This window comes from Herpailurus yagouaroundi, unplaced genomic scaffold (genome assembly GCF_014898765.1).
Source record: "Herpailurus yagouaroundi ecotype Mexico unplaced genomic scaffold, PumYag 183, whole genome shotgun sequence".
NCBI classification, from domain to species: domain Eukaryota; kingdom Metazoa; phylum Chordata; class Mammalia; order Carnivora; family Felidae; genus Herpailurus; species Herpailurus yagouaroundi.
Genome location: NW_024412414.1, coordinates 6,182,066 through 6,197,152, shown reverse-complemented (window position 1 = coordinate 6,197,152; position 15,087 = coordinate 6,182,066). Strand labels below are relative to the sequence as shown.

The 15,087-nt window shown below is 48.3% G+C and overlaps 1 protein-coding gene across 1 annotated transcript in view; it reads left to right on the top strand.

Moving 5' to 3' along the window:
- The window catches only part of LMCD1 (LIM and cysteine rich domains 1), a 57,819-nt gene that overhangs the window by 27,960 nt on the left and 14,772 nt on the right, over nt 1-15,087 (top strand). The window contains exons 2-4 of the mRNA XM_040492099.1: nt 1,784-1,872; nt 7,680-7,935; nt 14,679-15,008. Of these exons, the coding sequence (XP_040348033.1) occupies nt 1,784-1,872; nt 7,680-7,935; nt 14,679-15,008 (675 nt within the window). The remainder of the gene's footprint in view (nt 1-1,783; nt 1,873-7,679; nt 7,936-14,678; nt 15,009-15,087) is intronic.

Below are 15,087 nucleotides of genomic sequence, written 5' to 3'. Positions count from 1 at the left end.
CTCTGTCCATCTCTTTCTCTGCCCCTCCCACACCCCTCCCCTCAAAAATAAACATTAAAAAGAAACTTTACAGAACAGCATAGTACGAGAAGATATGGTGCAAACCGCAGTTGTCAAAGTGGGGGGTGTGAAACCTAGGTGTCATTGTGGGAAGATTTGAGCAACGGAAGAGAAATCTGGTAAAGAATAACTGTGACCTTTCGTGTACTTCTCTGGATTCTAACAGTAGCAGTGAGGGTAGACTCACAAGTTTCACTCCTTTTTTTCCTGCTTAAAAGCAGGAAGAGGAAACAGGGGTGCTCAGAATACAAGACACCCCCCCACACACCATCATGCCCTTTCATATCTTTTTGCCCTCACACATTTCTCTTCCAAGAATCCCCTTCTCCCTTTCTGCCTGCTCATTTTGCATAGCCCCCATCCAGAGACACCTCTTCTAAGAAGCCTGACTGGACTTCCCCTACGGGTTTATTGACACCTTCCTCTGGGCACCTAAACTCTGTGTGCAAAACAACAGCAGTTACCATCTTGAGTACCTCATGTGAATGGGCACTTTGCATACATTATCTTTGTACCCATTTGACAAGTAAGGAGACTGAGGCTCAGTTGGTCCAAGGCCAGTATGGCTGGTAAGTCCCGAAGCTGGGTTGGGAATCTTGGTCTCCCAGGCTCCAAAGTCCAGCCTCTGCCACACAACAGGCAGCTTCCTTTGCCTCAAACTTACCCCTTCCAGGAGCAGGTGATAAGTATGTGTTTCTCTCTTCATCCCCCCCTAGTCTGCGAGTACTCCTAGGGCACACCCGAATCTTATGATGTATCCCTGTGCCTGACATACAGTAGATACTAAATTAGTGATTAAATGAATCAAATGTCTGTTGAATGAGGAGCTTATCCGTTTATCTTACTAGTTGATGAGGACTTGTTCTTGATAAAATCATAGTACGTGTGCATACCTGCCACCAAGTCTTCCCCACCCCCAGTTGAGAGTTAGGGAAATTTCTCAGCCAGCAGATCCATACACTAACCCCAGGCTTCTCCCATCTTAATGTCATACAAATCTCCCGGGAAGTTTGTTGGTGTGCAGATTGTGATTCTGAGGGCTGGAGCGGGGCCCAAGGGTCTGTGCTTCCGGCAAGCTTCCCATGATGCTGCTGATTTGAAGACCCCGTGTGAGAGTCATTTGGGTCTCAACACATCGGCAGCGGCTGGTGACAAAGAGTAAAACCTGTGCCGGGTGTTGTTCTCCTTCCAAAGGACAACCAGATTTCAAATGCTCCTGATTTTCCGTGGTTTAGCGAAATATTTAAGTTATGCTTTGAGCGATAGACACGTGGCAGCATGCGCATTTGTTTGTGCCTGTAGCTTTGGTTTAATCACACCCTATCAATAAATCACAAATAAATGAGGGAGAGGAGGCACTCACTGGAAGATTCCATTCCAGTGACAAGTGGACCAGGGGAGCTGATGAATATAAAGGGAGGAGCGAAGGGTTTTCAACACAGCCCTGGTGGCTGGTGACAGCACTGAAAGGCCAGCAATAAGCCCCCGCCTCATTCCATTTTTACTGGCAAGGACCCCACCCTTCCCCACTTGCCTGTCCTATGGCCACTTCCCCGGCTGGCCTTCTCCATTCTTGGTAAACAGTAACTGATGGCTTATTCATCTTGAGCCCTTTGAACCCCACACAATCCCTTTGCTAGCATGCCAAGTCTTTTAGAGGTCAAGCATCCCCGATCCAAGACTTGTGGAAGTGAAACACCCTCTTTTCTGTCTCCTTTTCCAGATGTCCCTGGGCCAGCAGCAGTCAGCAAGAGGTGTGCCTTGTTTGAGATGCAAGGGGACGTGTTCGGGCTTCGAGCCACATCCATGGAGGTAACAGACTTTGTCAGGAGAAGCTCTGCCTGCCTGCACTTCTTGGCTGTCCTTTCTGGGAACCCCAGCCATTCTTCTCTGCTGGGACTGCTTACTTAGGATGCATGCATTTCAGGGAGGACTGGCTCCAGAGTGAACGCACTCCTGCTTGGCCTCATTCAGAAATGACAGAAAAGCCCTTAGGAGCCAAGATGAGGAAGGAGCTTAGTGCTTCATGCACCGTTTTGAGGTGGAGACCACCAAGCTGGCCCCACGAAGGACTGCACTGGGCAGATGTGGGCAGATGTTAGTTGGTGCCTCGTCCTCTCTGGACTGCTCTATCCTTGGGCTTGGTGCATGTGGCAGATCTCCCCATATGGTGCCGTCACCCCATTTGGATCTCAGAGTACCCCTGGGCCAGAAATAAAAGTCACTGTGTCCACAGTATTTAAAAACCAGGCGCTACATTCATATCCGTGAGGGAGGGCCATGAGATCCAGCTGGACTTGGAACTGTAGAGTGTTTCTTTCTCTCTTTTTATTGAGGAATCTGAAAAGCAGAGGTGGAGACCTCACACTGCACAGCCCCCAGGCGCTATTCCCATCAGCATCTGTGTGGAGTTGTGCAGGGCACACAGCCTGTGTGACTGTCCTGGCAGCCCTGGAAGAGAGAGGCTAACCTCTGTAGGGCACGATAGAGAAGTAGAGCTTTTGATCCCCCTGCCAGAGGGGTTCCTGGGGCACTCAGAGCAGGAGTGAAATTTGGGAGGTATTTGTCTCAGAGTTGTTGATTTCCATGGTGGGATGGCAATTAGAAAAACATTCATTGCTAAATCTTGTACGTTGGAATATTGAAGCAATCCTGAGCAGTTGGTGTTAGTATCTCAGTGTCTCCATTTTTCATATCAGGAAACTGAGGCTGGCTAACAGGGGTGGGGAGGGGATGGCTACTAAATGCCAGGATTCAAAGTTGGGTCTTTGTGAAACCCCACTCCATGCTCTTAGACATTCTACAGTAGTACTGTGGGTCGTGAGCTTTTGAAGCACGGGACTGTTCCTTGACTCCATTCCCTGACAGTCCTTGACCTCACAGGAGCTCATGTGGTCTTCTGGATGCAAGCAACTTCCAAAGTCATCCAAACCCCACTGTATCCCCCGCACAGATTCCTCCTACAGCTAGCACACTTCCTCTTGGGGGAATGCCCCACGCATCTAGTTTGGCCACTAGAGCTCTTTCTGGCCTTGAGGAGTCAGCTTCCCTATCATTCCGCCCCCTTGGTGCTGAACCTGCCATCAGGGTGTCACGGAACAATGCTGACTCCTCATCAGCTCTCCAAGGACAGCTGGGATGCCTCCTTTCAGAATCCTTAGGGCAGCGGGGAGGGATAATGTTCCCTGAATGCACCCCCTGACTCAGTCAATAATGTTTCCCCCTCTCAATGTTCAGCCCCTTGCTGCCTCTTGTCTGACATCTGAACAGGGTCGTTTAACATATTCTGTCTGGTTTTCTAGCTGTTTATGGCAGGAGGACACTTCTGGGCCCTGTTCTTCAGGACTGTAAGCAAGGAGTCTCAGCATTGTTGTAATCCCTACATTCCCCCACCATTCTACAAAGGACGTGAATGTCCGGTGAATTTATCCTTGAGAAATGCAGATTGCAGCCTCGGGTCCCCCATAGCAAGCATTGTATTTGGTTTGAATCACTTTAATGGGGACTTAAATTCAAGCCACACTGGAGCAGTGAGGTCCCAGAACCTTAGCAGGGAAGCTACATAAAACCATTTTTATGCTCCAATTTTCACACTGTCAGTAGTTAGAAATGTATTTAAATGACCCAAGTGGCAGCCAGCCTGGTTTAGTGAGCAATTCCCTCAAACAATAATTCATGTGCTCACTCACCTTGAACAAACACTTCCCTTCTGTAAGCCTCACTTTTTCCATCTGATAAATAGGAGCATTGGAGCCAATGTGCTCTTGGTTCCCCTTCTGGCTTTACAATCCATAGTTTCAGGCAAGTTGTCTATAATCAAACTTGTGATTGACATGGTTAATGGAATTAGAATGGTATTAGAGGCACAGATGGTAGAGTTATTTGAAGAGGACAGTATGGAGTGAAGGCAAGAGCAGACTTTCAGAACCAGCATATCATGAAAATGGAAGGGGAGGCTCCCCCAGCAGCCTGCAGCCCCCCACTTCCCAGATGGACATGCTGGGCTTGCTGGCATTCCGAGACAACCTCAGGATGCTGAACTGCCCTTCAGGGCAGTGGGAAACATGCCTCCAGGACTTCAGGCTTTTCAGAGAGAGCCCAACAGAAAGTCTCTTCCTTGCATACAGAGATATTTTTATATTATCTTTATTGTAATAACTTTATTTTTTTTAATGTCTACTGACTCCAGTGAGTAGAGAAAAACCGCAATTTGAGGGAAGCAGGGACACAGTATGAAAAATGGGAGACAGACCACACAGGCGCTTCAAATTACAAAGTTTTACATGCTTCAGGGGTCACTCTCCAATGGATTCTCCTGGTCTCCTCATTGTGACGTGCCTTCTGATGAGGTCTTGTCTCCATACCAGCTGCAGGAATTACATTGTTCCCTCTGCCTCTTCTGCCCAGGGCAGTGGATCTTCACAGATAACTGTGCCCTGAGATATGGGCTTCCTTTGCTTTTTGACAGACAATCTAGAGAAAGTCAACCAGAGCCGCTTAAATTCCCGAAAGGGACTGACTAGTGACTCTGGCACTTTGATGTGCATCCGAATTACCTCTGAACAGGATTACAAGTACCCATGACCAGATCCCGCTCCTGACCAGTGCATCTGACTAGCTGGGGCCAGGGAGGGCATCTCCAAGTTTCCCAAGCTGCCCAGGTGATTTGGATGCATAGCAAAGTGTGAAAACTCATCAAATAGACCAGGGGTCAGCTAACTTGCTGTAAATAGCCCATTAGTAAACATTTTAGGTTTGTCAAGCCATAGGGTCTCTGGCATAACCAATCAACTTGGTCCTTGTAGCATGAAAGCATCCATTAAGCGTGTAAATGAATGAATGTGATTATGTTCTGTAGATCTCTATTTCAGGACACTGACATTCAAATTTCCTATCATTTTCTTGTATCACAAGATAGTAATCTTCTTTTGAATTTTTTCAGCCATCTAACAATGTAAAAACTCTTCTTCACAGGCTGTGCAAAAATAGGTGATGGGTCAGATTCGGCCAATGGAATGTAGTTTGCCAACCCCTAATGTAGACCAACTCTCTCATTGTCAGATAGGAAATTTGGTGTTGGAAACAGGCTGGTGTTGGGCTAGTGTTGAGGCTGGCATTACATTCCAAGGCTTTGCCTCTTCCACCATTCCAGGTAGCCCAGGAGAGATTGCAGAAATGGCCATTTTAACACCTTTGGGGATCTTCCTGGGTGTGTCCATGCCCTCTTCAGTCTGGGTACCTGGAAAGAGTAGAGTGGGGCCAGAGGGGTGTCTTCTTCATTTATGGTGTCCCAGCAACAATACCTGGCAACATGACGGCATGAATAAAAGGAGAAATAATACTGACACAATGTCAAAGAATATCTCATATCCGTCAACATTTTCCATTTCAAGGTGTTTTGCATTCCACACATCTCTAATAGCATCCTGAGAGTCTACATTAACCAAATAAGCAAATTCAGCCTCCCCACCCAGCTCCACACATGGAAGGCATTGGGGGTCCAAGGGTCCACTTGGACACTGGGCTTTCCCTCACTTCTTTCCACTTCCTCCTTCCATTTCCTCCTCTGCTGCTGTCACTCCCTATGTGTAAACTAGTGGTTTATTCCCGACCTTAGGGAAGCAGTCTCCTCCATGTCTAGCTCATGAAAGGGAGAGGCAAGAGAATATTTATCATGAGTAAGATGCCCCAATTCTGAAAACACGAGCAACAGAGAAAAAAAGAAAAGACTTCTTGGTTTTGCCCCACGTCATCTTTAGGGTCATATTCTCTTTTGTAGTGCTGGAATTATCCTTGAGATCAACAATTTTACCATTTCTCAAATTATAGCCCACGGAACATGGACTGGGGCTGCAAGCTTCTCCTTGAATAACACTGGAAACGCTGCATTTTCCCTGACTTAAAGTCACGCTGTACATCAGTGCGTTAAAAACAAGAATCAGCCTTGCACTGAAGAAACTCATTTCACCTTCTGTAACCCACTGTTTCCCCACACTGAGCCTTTTTCCGTGTGCCACATACTTACATGCTGGGGGAACTGGTCCAGACCAGCGGAACCACCCCAGAGGATATGTGACTCTCATATGGCCCAACCTTACTCTATGTTACATTTTCCATCTGATTTGCTTTCCCTCTCCCACTCCAACTATAGGCTCCTGGAAGGGTGCACTGGGTCCTCCTCACTTTATATTAGACAAGGTTTCTCAACCTCAGCACCATTGATGTTTGGGGCAGGCTAATTCTTTGCGGTGGAGGGGGCCATCCTATATTTTATGGGATGTTTAGCAGCATCCCTGGCCTCTACCCTCTAGAAGACAGTAGCACTGCATTGCCATAATCAAAGGTGTCTTCAGACATTGCCAAATGCCTCCTGGGCATCAGAATTGACCTTAGTTTGGAACCACTGAGGTAGACTATCAAGGTGTGCTCCTGCAGGCCTCCCAGGCAATATTTGTGATACATGGGTGAACATATCAATCTCCTGAGTTTAGAAGAGAAAAAAAGGAGGGTTCCTTCAGGCATGCCTAGCTGTGAGGCGCCCACGCTACTGCAGTGACACCTCTTTTGCTCGGGCCTGCCCCATCCATCCCTGCTGCAGATTCTGACGTTGCTTGCTTTACTTAACAAGCTCTTAAGTCTCATGCATGGGAGCAAGTGAGATACAGCACGCCTCAGGAGTCACAGCACACCTCAGGTGACAAGCCAGAAAGGGAGGGAAGAGGTTTTCCTCTACACCGCGAACACTCTGGATTTCACAACCTTAACAGCATGGCACAAGGCAGTCAGATGCTTTTGTTTTTCATTGTCAGAGAGAAGTGTCAGGCTTTCAAGTGAATGTGAAGCTTCCCTAGGATGCTTTTCCTTCTCGCAGCCTCACAACATAGCCTTGCCAGTGAATATCAATCTCTCCAGCCCAAGGGGTTTTCTTAGCTCATTCTCTTTCCCCTGGGTCCCAGCCACAAGTTGCTTAAAGAAATCTTCCAGCTGTATTCTAACTTCAGTATGAGTGCTAAAGAGTTCACAGTTGCTGAAGCTCCAACGCTCATGAATCTTGGGAGACAATTTCAATAATTCCTTAGAGCAGGGGTCAGCAAACATTTTTTATAAAGGACCAGAGAGTGGATAATTTAGGCTCCGTGGGCCAAATGGTCTCTGCTGCAATTACTCAAGTCTGCCGCTGTAGCCCAAATGCATCCACAGACAATATATAAATGAATGAGCATGGCTGTGTTCCAATAAAACTTTATTTATAAAATCAGGTTGTGGGCCAGGTTCAACCTACAGGTCATAAAGACTCCTGCTTTTGAGCATCTTTAATGAATGAACCAGCCCTTGCTGCCACCATGAGTAAAAATGTGCTGTTCTGCTGACCAGCTGAAGTCATATCCCACATTCCCCACAGACAGACAGACGGATTGATAGGTAGTCTCCCAAAAGCAGTTTCCAATCCCAAAGTCCTTTTGGTCTCACATTACCATTCATCTGCTGCCAGCCGTTCCAAGTTACTAAAGTTGAGCCTTGAACTTGCTTTCAAAAAGGCAGATGCTACCAGCAGGAGACTGCTCCTCTTCTCTGGAGGTTGATCTCACTTTTCCCGATTACCGCCCCCCCCCCCCCAGGAAAATATGCAAGTCATGCAAATGCAGCCATGAGGACCACTGCCTGAGCTCTGAGCTGGAAGACGATCGGAAAATTGGCCGCTTGCTGATGGACTCCAAGTATTCCACCCTCACAGCCCGAGTGAAAGGCGGGGACGGCATCCGGATTTACAAGAGGAATCGGATGATCATGACCAATCCCATTGCCACTGGGAAAGATCCCACCTTTGACACCATCACCTATGAGTGGGCCCCCCCTGGAGTCACCCAGAAACTGGTAAGACAGCTTCCTCCAACCAAATGGTTGTTGTCCTGTCCTTGTAAATGTTAGTCATGCCTGAATTTCAAAGACAAGGTAAGAAGAGGGCAATATTATAGAAATGATAGGAATAACTAAGGTTCCAAACCTGCTCCTGCATCACTTATGTGATCTTGAAGTGAAAACTGTCTGGGCCTCAGTTTTCCTCTTCCATGAAATGAATAGAAGTGTTTCTATGAATTCTGAGGGCCCTTCCAATTCCAGTACAGGGTCGTTCATGATTCCCTTTGGGCTCCCCACCTCTGAACAAAGGCTGACTTATCATTCAGGACTCCCACAGTGCTTGTCTTCATGTGTGAGTTGTTCCTTTTCCCTCAGAGTGGCCTGGGATGTATCCTTTGCAGGCCTGTGGGGGAGCACAAAAACAGTCCTCTCTTCTTGCCAACAGCTGAAGGCTCTTAGCCTTGGAAGGGAGAACCAGACTAGCTTTACACAACCCTGGGGGTGAGGCACCCAGAGAAGGACAACATCCAGAGAGAGCAAGTAACTTGCACAAGGTCACACCCTGGCTGCCCACTACAAAGACCTGTATCAAGTTCCCATGCACAGGCCTCACCCCAGATCAGAAGCTCCAGATTACAGGATCAGAATCACCAGACATGAGCATTTAACTCTTCAGATAATGATACCTGCAGCCATCGTCAAGACCCCACAGACCTGACCAGTGCCCCTCCAATTTCAACAAGCACATACATCATCTAGACAACTTGCAGAAATATATCTAGGAAGCTTGGGGCTGGTCCTGAGACTCTGCACTCCTGACACGCTCCCAGGGGATGCTGGCCCCCAGACCACACTTGGAATAGTGAGGGCCTAGATGATTTCCACAAGTTCATGAGATTGAAAAAGTTCCTACGATTTTAGAGATGGAAGCCTGGCATGTAATTAAATCTCTTCTGGGAGAAAAGGAGAGCCTTCAGAGTCCTGCATGGTCATACCCCCACAGGCTGCACCCGCGGCTCTGGCTATGACCCCTCACCCTTTACTTTATAGTGCTCTGACCTTCTTCTTTCCTGCTCTGGAACACTCCAGGCTTTTGCCCTCCTCATGGACTTTACACTTGCTGTTCCCTCCCCTTGAAATGCCTTTCCCTGCTCTTTGCATGGCTGGGTTTTTCTGATAGTCAGGTCTCAGACGGGCCTTCCCTAACTCCCCAGTCCACCTATCCTCCAGCTATATTTTTTTCTCTCTCCCTCAGTTTGCCATTGATTCTATAGAAGATTTATTGCGAGCTGCAATTGTCTTATGTATGTCTTTGTTTGGTTATCTCTCTCATTGGAGTGAAGCGAGGTCCACGAGGGCAGACACCACACCTGTCCTGTGCACCTTCCTATCTGGCACATCCTATTTGTGCTACATCACCCTCGGGCCAGTGGCATTCCACACGTGGTCTGTGGACTAACAGTGTACCACAAAATCCTGTGACTGGTCCACAGCGAGAAGTACAGAAATTGAAAATAAATGTTGGGGAAATATAGTAGCAATTGACATCCAAGCATGTGATCAGACAACTCCTCTCACTGAACAGAATTCCACTGTGGTCAGACTCACATGGAAATCTCAATGTGGCATGAGCTACATTCTCATCGCATGCAGTGAGCCCAAGAATCCTTCTGCAATCGGTGAAAAATAAAAAATAAAAAAAACCTGATCCTTCACCATAGAGCACCTGAGCAGCACCCTTCTAAGCTGTAGCTTAAGTGGAGGAAAGGAGGGGGAAATCCCTTTTCAATCAAGTGGAGAGAGGCAAAGATGCTTTTTTTAAAAAAGCTATAGTTCTTGAAAACATATTTTAAAAGAATACGTCAGCATTTGTGAGCTCAGCCACCCTGTGAGGTAGGAATTATTTTACATGTAAGGAAACATAGAATGGTTAATCGGCCTTGACCAGTTGGAGGGGCTGGGCAGGGGCAGATCCGGGCCACAGAGAGTGGCATCCAACTATAGCAGTGCTGGGTGGCTCCAAATGTGGGTCTGCCTCCAGCACCCAGGTCTGGCTAAGCCATCAAGCAGGTCTCCAAGATGTCAGTGGAAACTAAAGCAAGCAGCTCGTAAAAGAGCTGGCTGTGGGCGTCAGGAACTGGCTGGTGAAAACCCCAAATGCTTCGGCTCCAGACTAATCAGAGGAAGGCATCGTGAGGCTGTGATTAATGCTCGCTCATAAAACCACATGGTATAAAGGCCCCTCTGTCTGCTCTGCATCTGGCCTGCCTGAGCAAGTCGCCTGAGATTGGACAGCTCTCCCTTCCCATTCACCCTCCCCACTTTTTTTTTTTTTTTAATTACCAAGTGATCAGGACTGATTATATTTTCGAAATGGAACTGAATCTTGCTGTCATCCTTCCAAACCAGAATGAAAAATGGAGAAATTCTTAAGCCTTTAAAGATTAGTAACAATAAACCTAATAGCTAATATTTACTGAGTACTTACGTGTGCTAAGCTTAGCATATGCTAAGAGCTATGCATACGTGGTCTCGTCTAATTTGCCAACACTGTTAGGGATATACTGTTACTACCCTTATTCACAGAGGAGGAAACGGAGGCTCAGAGAAGTGACACCACTAGCCTGATGTCCCATAGCTGGCTTAAATGACAGAACCAGGTCTTGGATTCGGGCCTCCCTGACTCCAAAGCTTAGGCTCCCACCTATCAAGCCAGGCCAGGAGAACCAGACAGGTAGGAGGAGAGGCAGAAAACAGCATGTATTTTGGGTTTTAGCACTTTTAAGGGAAGGCTTCTAAGAATAGGGAGGGACTTGGGAAAATCTTTGAAAGCTAGCCAGGATTTGGGAGAGGCAAGGATGAAAAGATGAAGGGAACCAGCATCCACTGAGCATTCTGCATGTGTGTGCGCACGTGTGTGTGTGTGTGTGTGTGTGTGTGTGTATGTGTGTATTTATGATGATGGGGAGAGAGGGTTGGGTCAGAGCTATCTGTGCCACTCAGAGCTTGTTAGAGACTCTCTCAGGAATCCCTGTGATATATTTATGATTATGATAAAAAAATACTATGATATATTTATATATATGATATATGTCATCAACATCTCACCACTCCCTACATGCTTAATAACCCCATTTTACAGAAGAGCAAACAGAGGCTCTTGAGGAACCCATGCAGGTGTGGCACTCCTACCTTATCCTCTACTCCCACACCCATGGCAAACATTGCTGGTCAGTTAGAGCACGATCTTCCATTGAGTCTCTTTGGGCCTCAGAATCCTTCTCAACACAGCACTCAAGTAGCCACTGTTGATGGAGATTAGCATGTAACACAAAGCCCATGTACTGTCCTTGCCTGACCGCCAGAGAAGCCGAAAGAGCAGGCAGGATGGGGTCTTCCGATTCCAGAGTCCATGTGTGTTCAACTATGCCCAACTTTGGGAATAAGGCATCTTTCTTTTCCACTTTTCTCTCTGCCTTTTGATTCTTCTCCTGATAAAGCCTGATTCTGGGAACCTCTTCACCCAAGATGTCCCAGCCAGACAGCAATGCACCAAATGACTCAGAAAGGTCCTCGTGAAAACCTTGAAACCTAAACCAACCTTTCCAACTGCTCTGAGAAAAGGCCTCTTGCTAAAGGTTTTGGGAACATGACCTTAATCAGCTTCCTGGAGGGATTTCTGAGAGATTCTCTTACAAGCTCTGAGTGGCACAGGCAGCTGACTCTGAGCCAGCCGTCTCTCCCCATCATCCCCTTCCCAAGCCCATGCCAGTCAACAGCAATTTTCTGAAGGGCTGTGTTGAGATGGACTGTGATGCCCTCACCGGGGTTGATGAGTAATGTCTACCACAGGTGTGTGAATAGGGTTCTCAGGCCATCCAGACAAGGCCAGCCATCACAAAACAACAACAACAACAACAACAAAACATTGGTGGCCACATGGTGTGGCCTTGACCCTGCAAAAGTAGAAAGCAGGTACTCAGCTGGGGCTTTGACCTGCAACAGGTTCCTGGGAGGGAACACTCCCTGTCTCCAGAGTTCTGGCCAGGAATCCATTAGCCCTGCAGGTCACAAACACCTGTAGCCAGGACAAAGCCATGAAAGGACACTGAATACAGGGATAACACCTAACAGACAGGTGGCCAGCAAGGCCGCTGCCCCGGGACTCCTACCACAGTGTTTATTTGTAAAGCTATGCAGGGAGGGATGCATGCTCTTGAAGGCCGGAATCAGGGGCATATCCAGGGGCTGGGGGATCATCTCACTAGGCAGTGCCCACACAGCCTCCTCACCCTGAAATGAAGACAGAAGGAAACTCCCCTAGAGATTGGGGGAATTTGTTTTTTTCCTCTTTGCAAATCATTCGCCTTCTAGAGAGGCAGTGTAGAAGGGGTTGAGACCCAAGCTGCTGAGTACAAAGCTGTGTCCACCACAGACGAGTTGTGTGACCCTCTGGAGGTTATTTCTCTGCCTCGGTTTTTCGAGGGGTGATATTAGTGCCTTCCTCCTGGGGGTTCTGTGAGAAGTAAACAGGCTAACATGGGTCAGGCATTTAGAAGGGTGCTGGAACATAGTAAGTACCATGTAAGTGTGAGCTCTTCCTGCCATTCCTTCAACCACTCAACCTGGGAGGTCAGCAGCCCTCACAGAAGAAGAGGCTGTGCTCCCATGAGCTCGATCAGCCATGCACTTGGAACTGCTTCCACAGTGGGAGCGAATGAGATGCTAGGCAGGTCTGGGTGCCCTTTCTGGCACGGTGAGCCATAGTCTTGTCACCACCTCCCCATCCCTTCCACAGATCCCGAGGACGGGGCAGGCCTCAGACACGAAATAAGAAGGCCTGGGATAGATATTTGCCCCCCACCCACCTGTCTCTAACCCATCTCCCCAGGGCCCTGTGCCCTGCCCCAGCCTGTGTGCTGCTGGTCTGCTGCTTGCCCTGTCCTCAGATGGTCACACCCCTTCCCCCTACCCACTGTCCCTGAGTCCTCCGATGTCCTGCTTCAGATGACCCAGGAGGACCTGCAAAAGTGCTCACTTCTGGGCTCCTCCGGACTCCCAAATCAAAGTCTAGGGTGATCCCAGGAAGCTTTTTCACAAGGTGGTCAGGCGACTCTCATGCACCCCAAAGTCTGTGACTAGGTTCTTCAGACCTACTTGCCTGGCATTTTTGTGCTGGAAGCCACCTGTGGTTTCATACTGACCCAGGGAAAAACAGCATCACCCCACACCACCCGCAGACAGAGTCAGGACTGAGCCTTTTCCAGACGTGTGGTCAGCCGTGTGGCTCCTTGGCACTTCTTCCGGCCTCTTTGGCGAACCGGAAACCACGGGTTTCCTTGAGCCGCTTTCCTGCACTGTAGACCCGGGTCAGTGCTACTGCCTCTCTCTCTGCTAATTGTGGTGAGGACCGAGTGAGGTCACCACAGACTTCTCACAGTGCTCAGGACCCTGAAGATCACGCAGTCTACCCCAAACTTTGCAATGATGAAACCGAGGCCTGGGTGGCTGGGTACTTTCTCAGTGTTACACAGAGAACAGCATCAGGGAGGGAGCTAGAAACCAAATTCCCTGACACCCTAAGATTCTATCTACCACCCAGTCCATCTCCTGTGCCTGAAAAAGCACCTGGAAAAGTCCTTAGGGACTGTGCAGGTGAAGGGGGATTCACAGTATTCTGTGAGCCCACAGGTGTTCCAAGCTCTAGGGCAGAGCCACATAGGGCCATCTACAGCCACCTCTCACTTCATGAGTCCCACAGAAACCTGGGTCACCTGCCTCTCCCTTCTCTAAAACTGCTCTGACCCAGAATTCATTTATCATGGAAGTTAGCAAACCAGGCTCCAGACTAGTACGCCCCTCCATCAGGTTCCTCGCCCCTCCTCCCTAACGTGAGGCAAAAGCCGGGATTGTTCATTATGAATTACAGTATGACTTTCCATGTTGATTACCACAATCCAGTTCCAACCACGGGATGTGACAGGACACAGGCAGGTTCCAAGAGGGTAAATATGGCAACAGCCACCTGGGCAGTGGGAATCCGGCAAACTGGTGGGGGTGTCAGAGTCACAGTCAGGGTCAGGCACAGAAATGGAGACCAGTTGTAAAGGATAAACAGTTTGCTTTTCACACTTCCTCATGCTGTGTGGCCTTGACCTTTTTCTCCTCTGAATCTCCCCATCCCTGCAACCCACCCAAGTATAAGATTACTGTTCATTACAAAAAAAAAAAAGCCAAATTGGACAGTTATCTATGGACATAATTAACATTCAGATGGTTTTCAGTCATACTGATGTGGAAATGTTATTACCACGAGACCTTATCAATTTGTTCTATTAGAAGGTGCCTTTGCCTGTTTTTAAATGAACAAACCATGAAATACCTTACGCCTATAATGATTTAATTATACTTTTCCAAGCAAAGCAATTTTAAACTAGATTGACTCTTTTTCTTTTTAAGGAGCATTGCCATGAGGTAAAGCAAAGTAAAAATATTTAGTTTTGAAGGAAACCAAATCTGCGTTGCAAAGCCAACGCATCCAGTACAACACTCCCATTCAGAATGTGAATCTGAGACCACTTGGGTGGAGAGTGACAGCTTATTTAGGCCTCTCCGGGTGTCGCCAAATTCACAACATTTCTGCCTTGACAAGCCTCGGGGCTCTGCAAAAACAGATGGAGAAGCTGGAGGCTGCTCACCAATTCCAGATCTGGCTTGGGTGCCTGAGAATCACAGTTGGTTTATCTCCTCCCCACTAGGGCCTACAGTACATGGAGCTCATCCCCAAAGAGAAGCAGCCGGTGACAGGCACCGAGGGCGCTTATTACCGCCGACGCCAGCTCATGCAGCAGCTCCCCATCTACGACCAGGACCCCTCTCGCTGCCGCGGACTTCTGGAGAATGAGTTGAAAGTAATGGAAGAGTTTGTCAAGCAATACAAGAGTGAGGCCCTCGGTGTGGGAGAGGTGGCCCTCCCTGGGCAGGGTGGCTTGCCCAAGGAGGAAGGGAAGCAGCAGGAAAAGCCAGAGGGCACAGAGACCACCGCTCCGACCACCAACGGCAGCATCGGTGACCCGTCCAAAGAATACGTAAGTGTCTGCCGTGCCTCCAGGTCTGGCTGAAAAAACCAGGCCCAGGGCTTGCACAGGCAGGGCCCCAGCTCCAGGC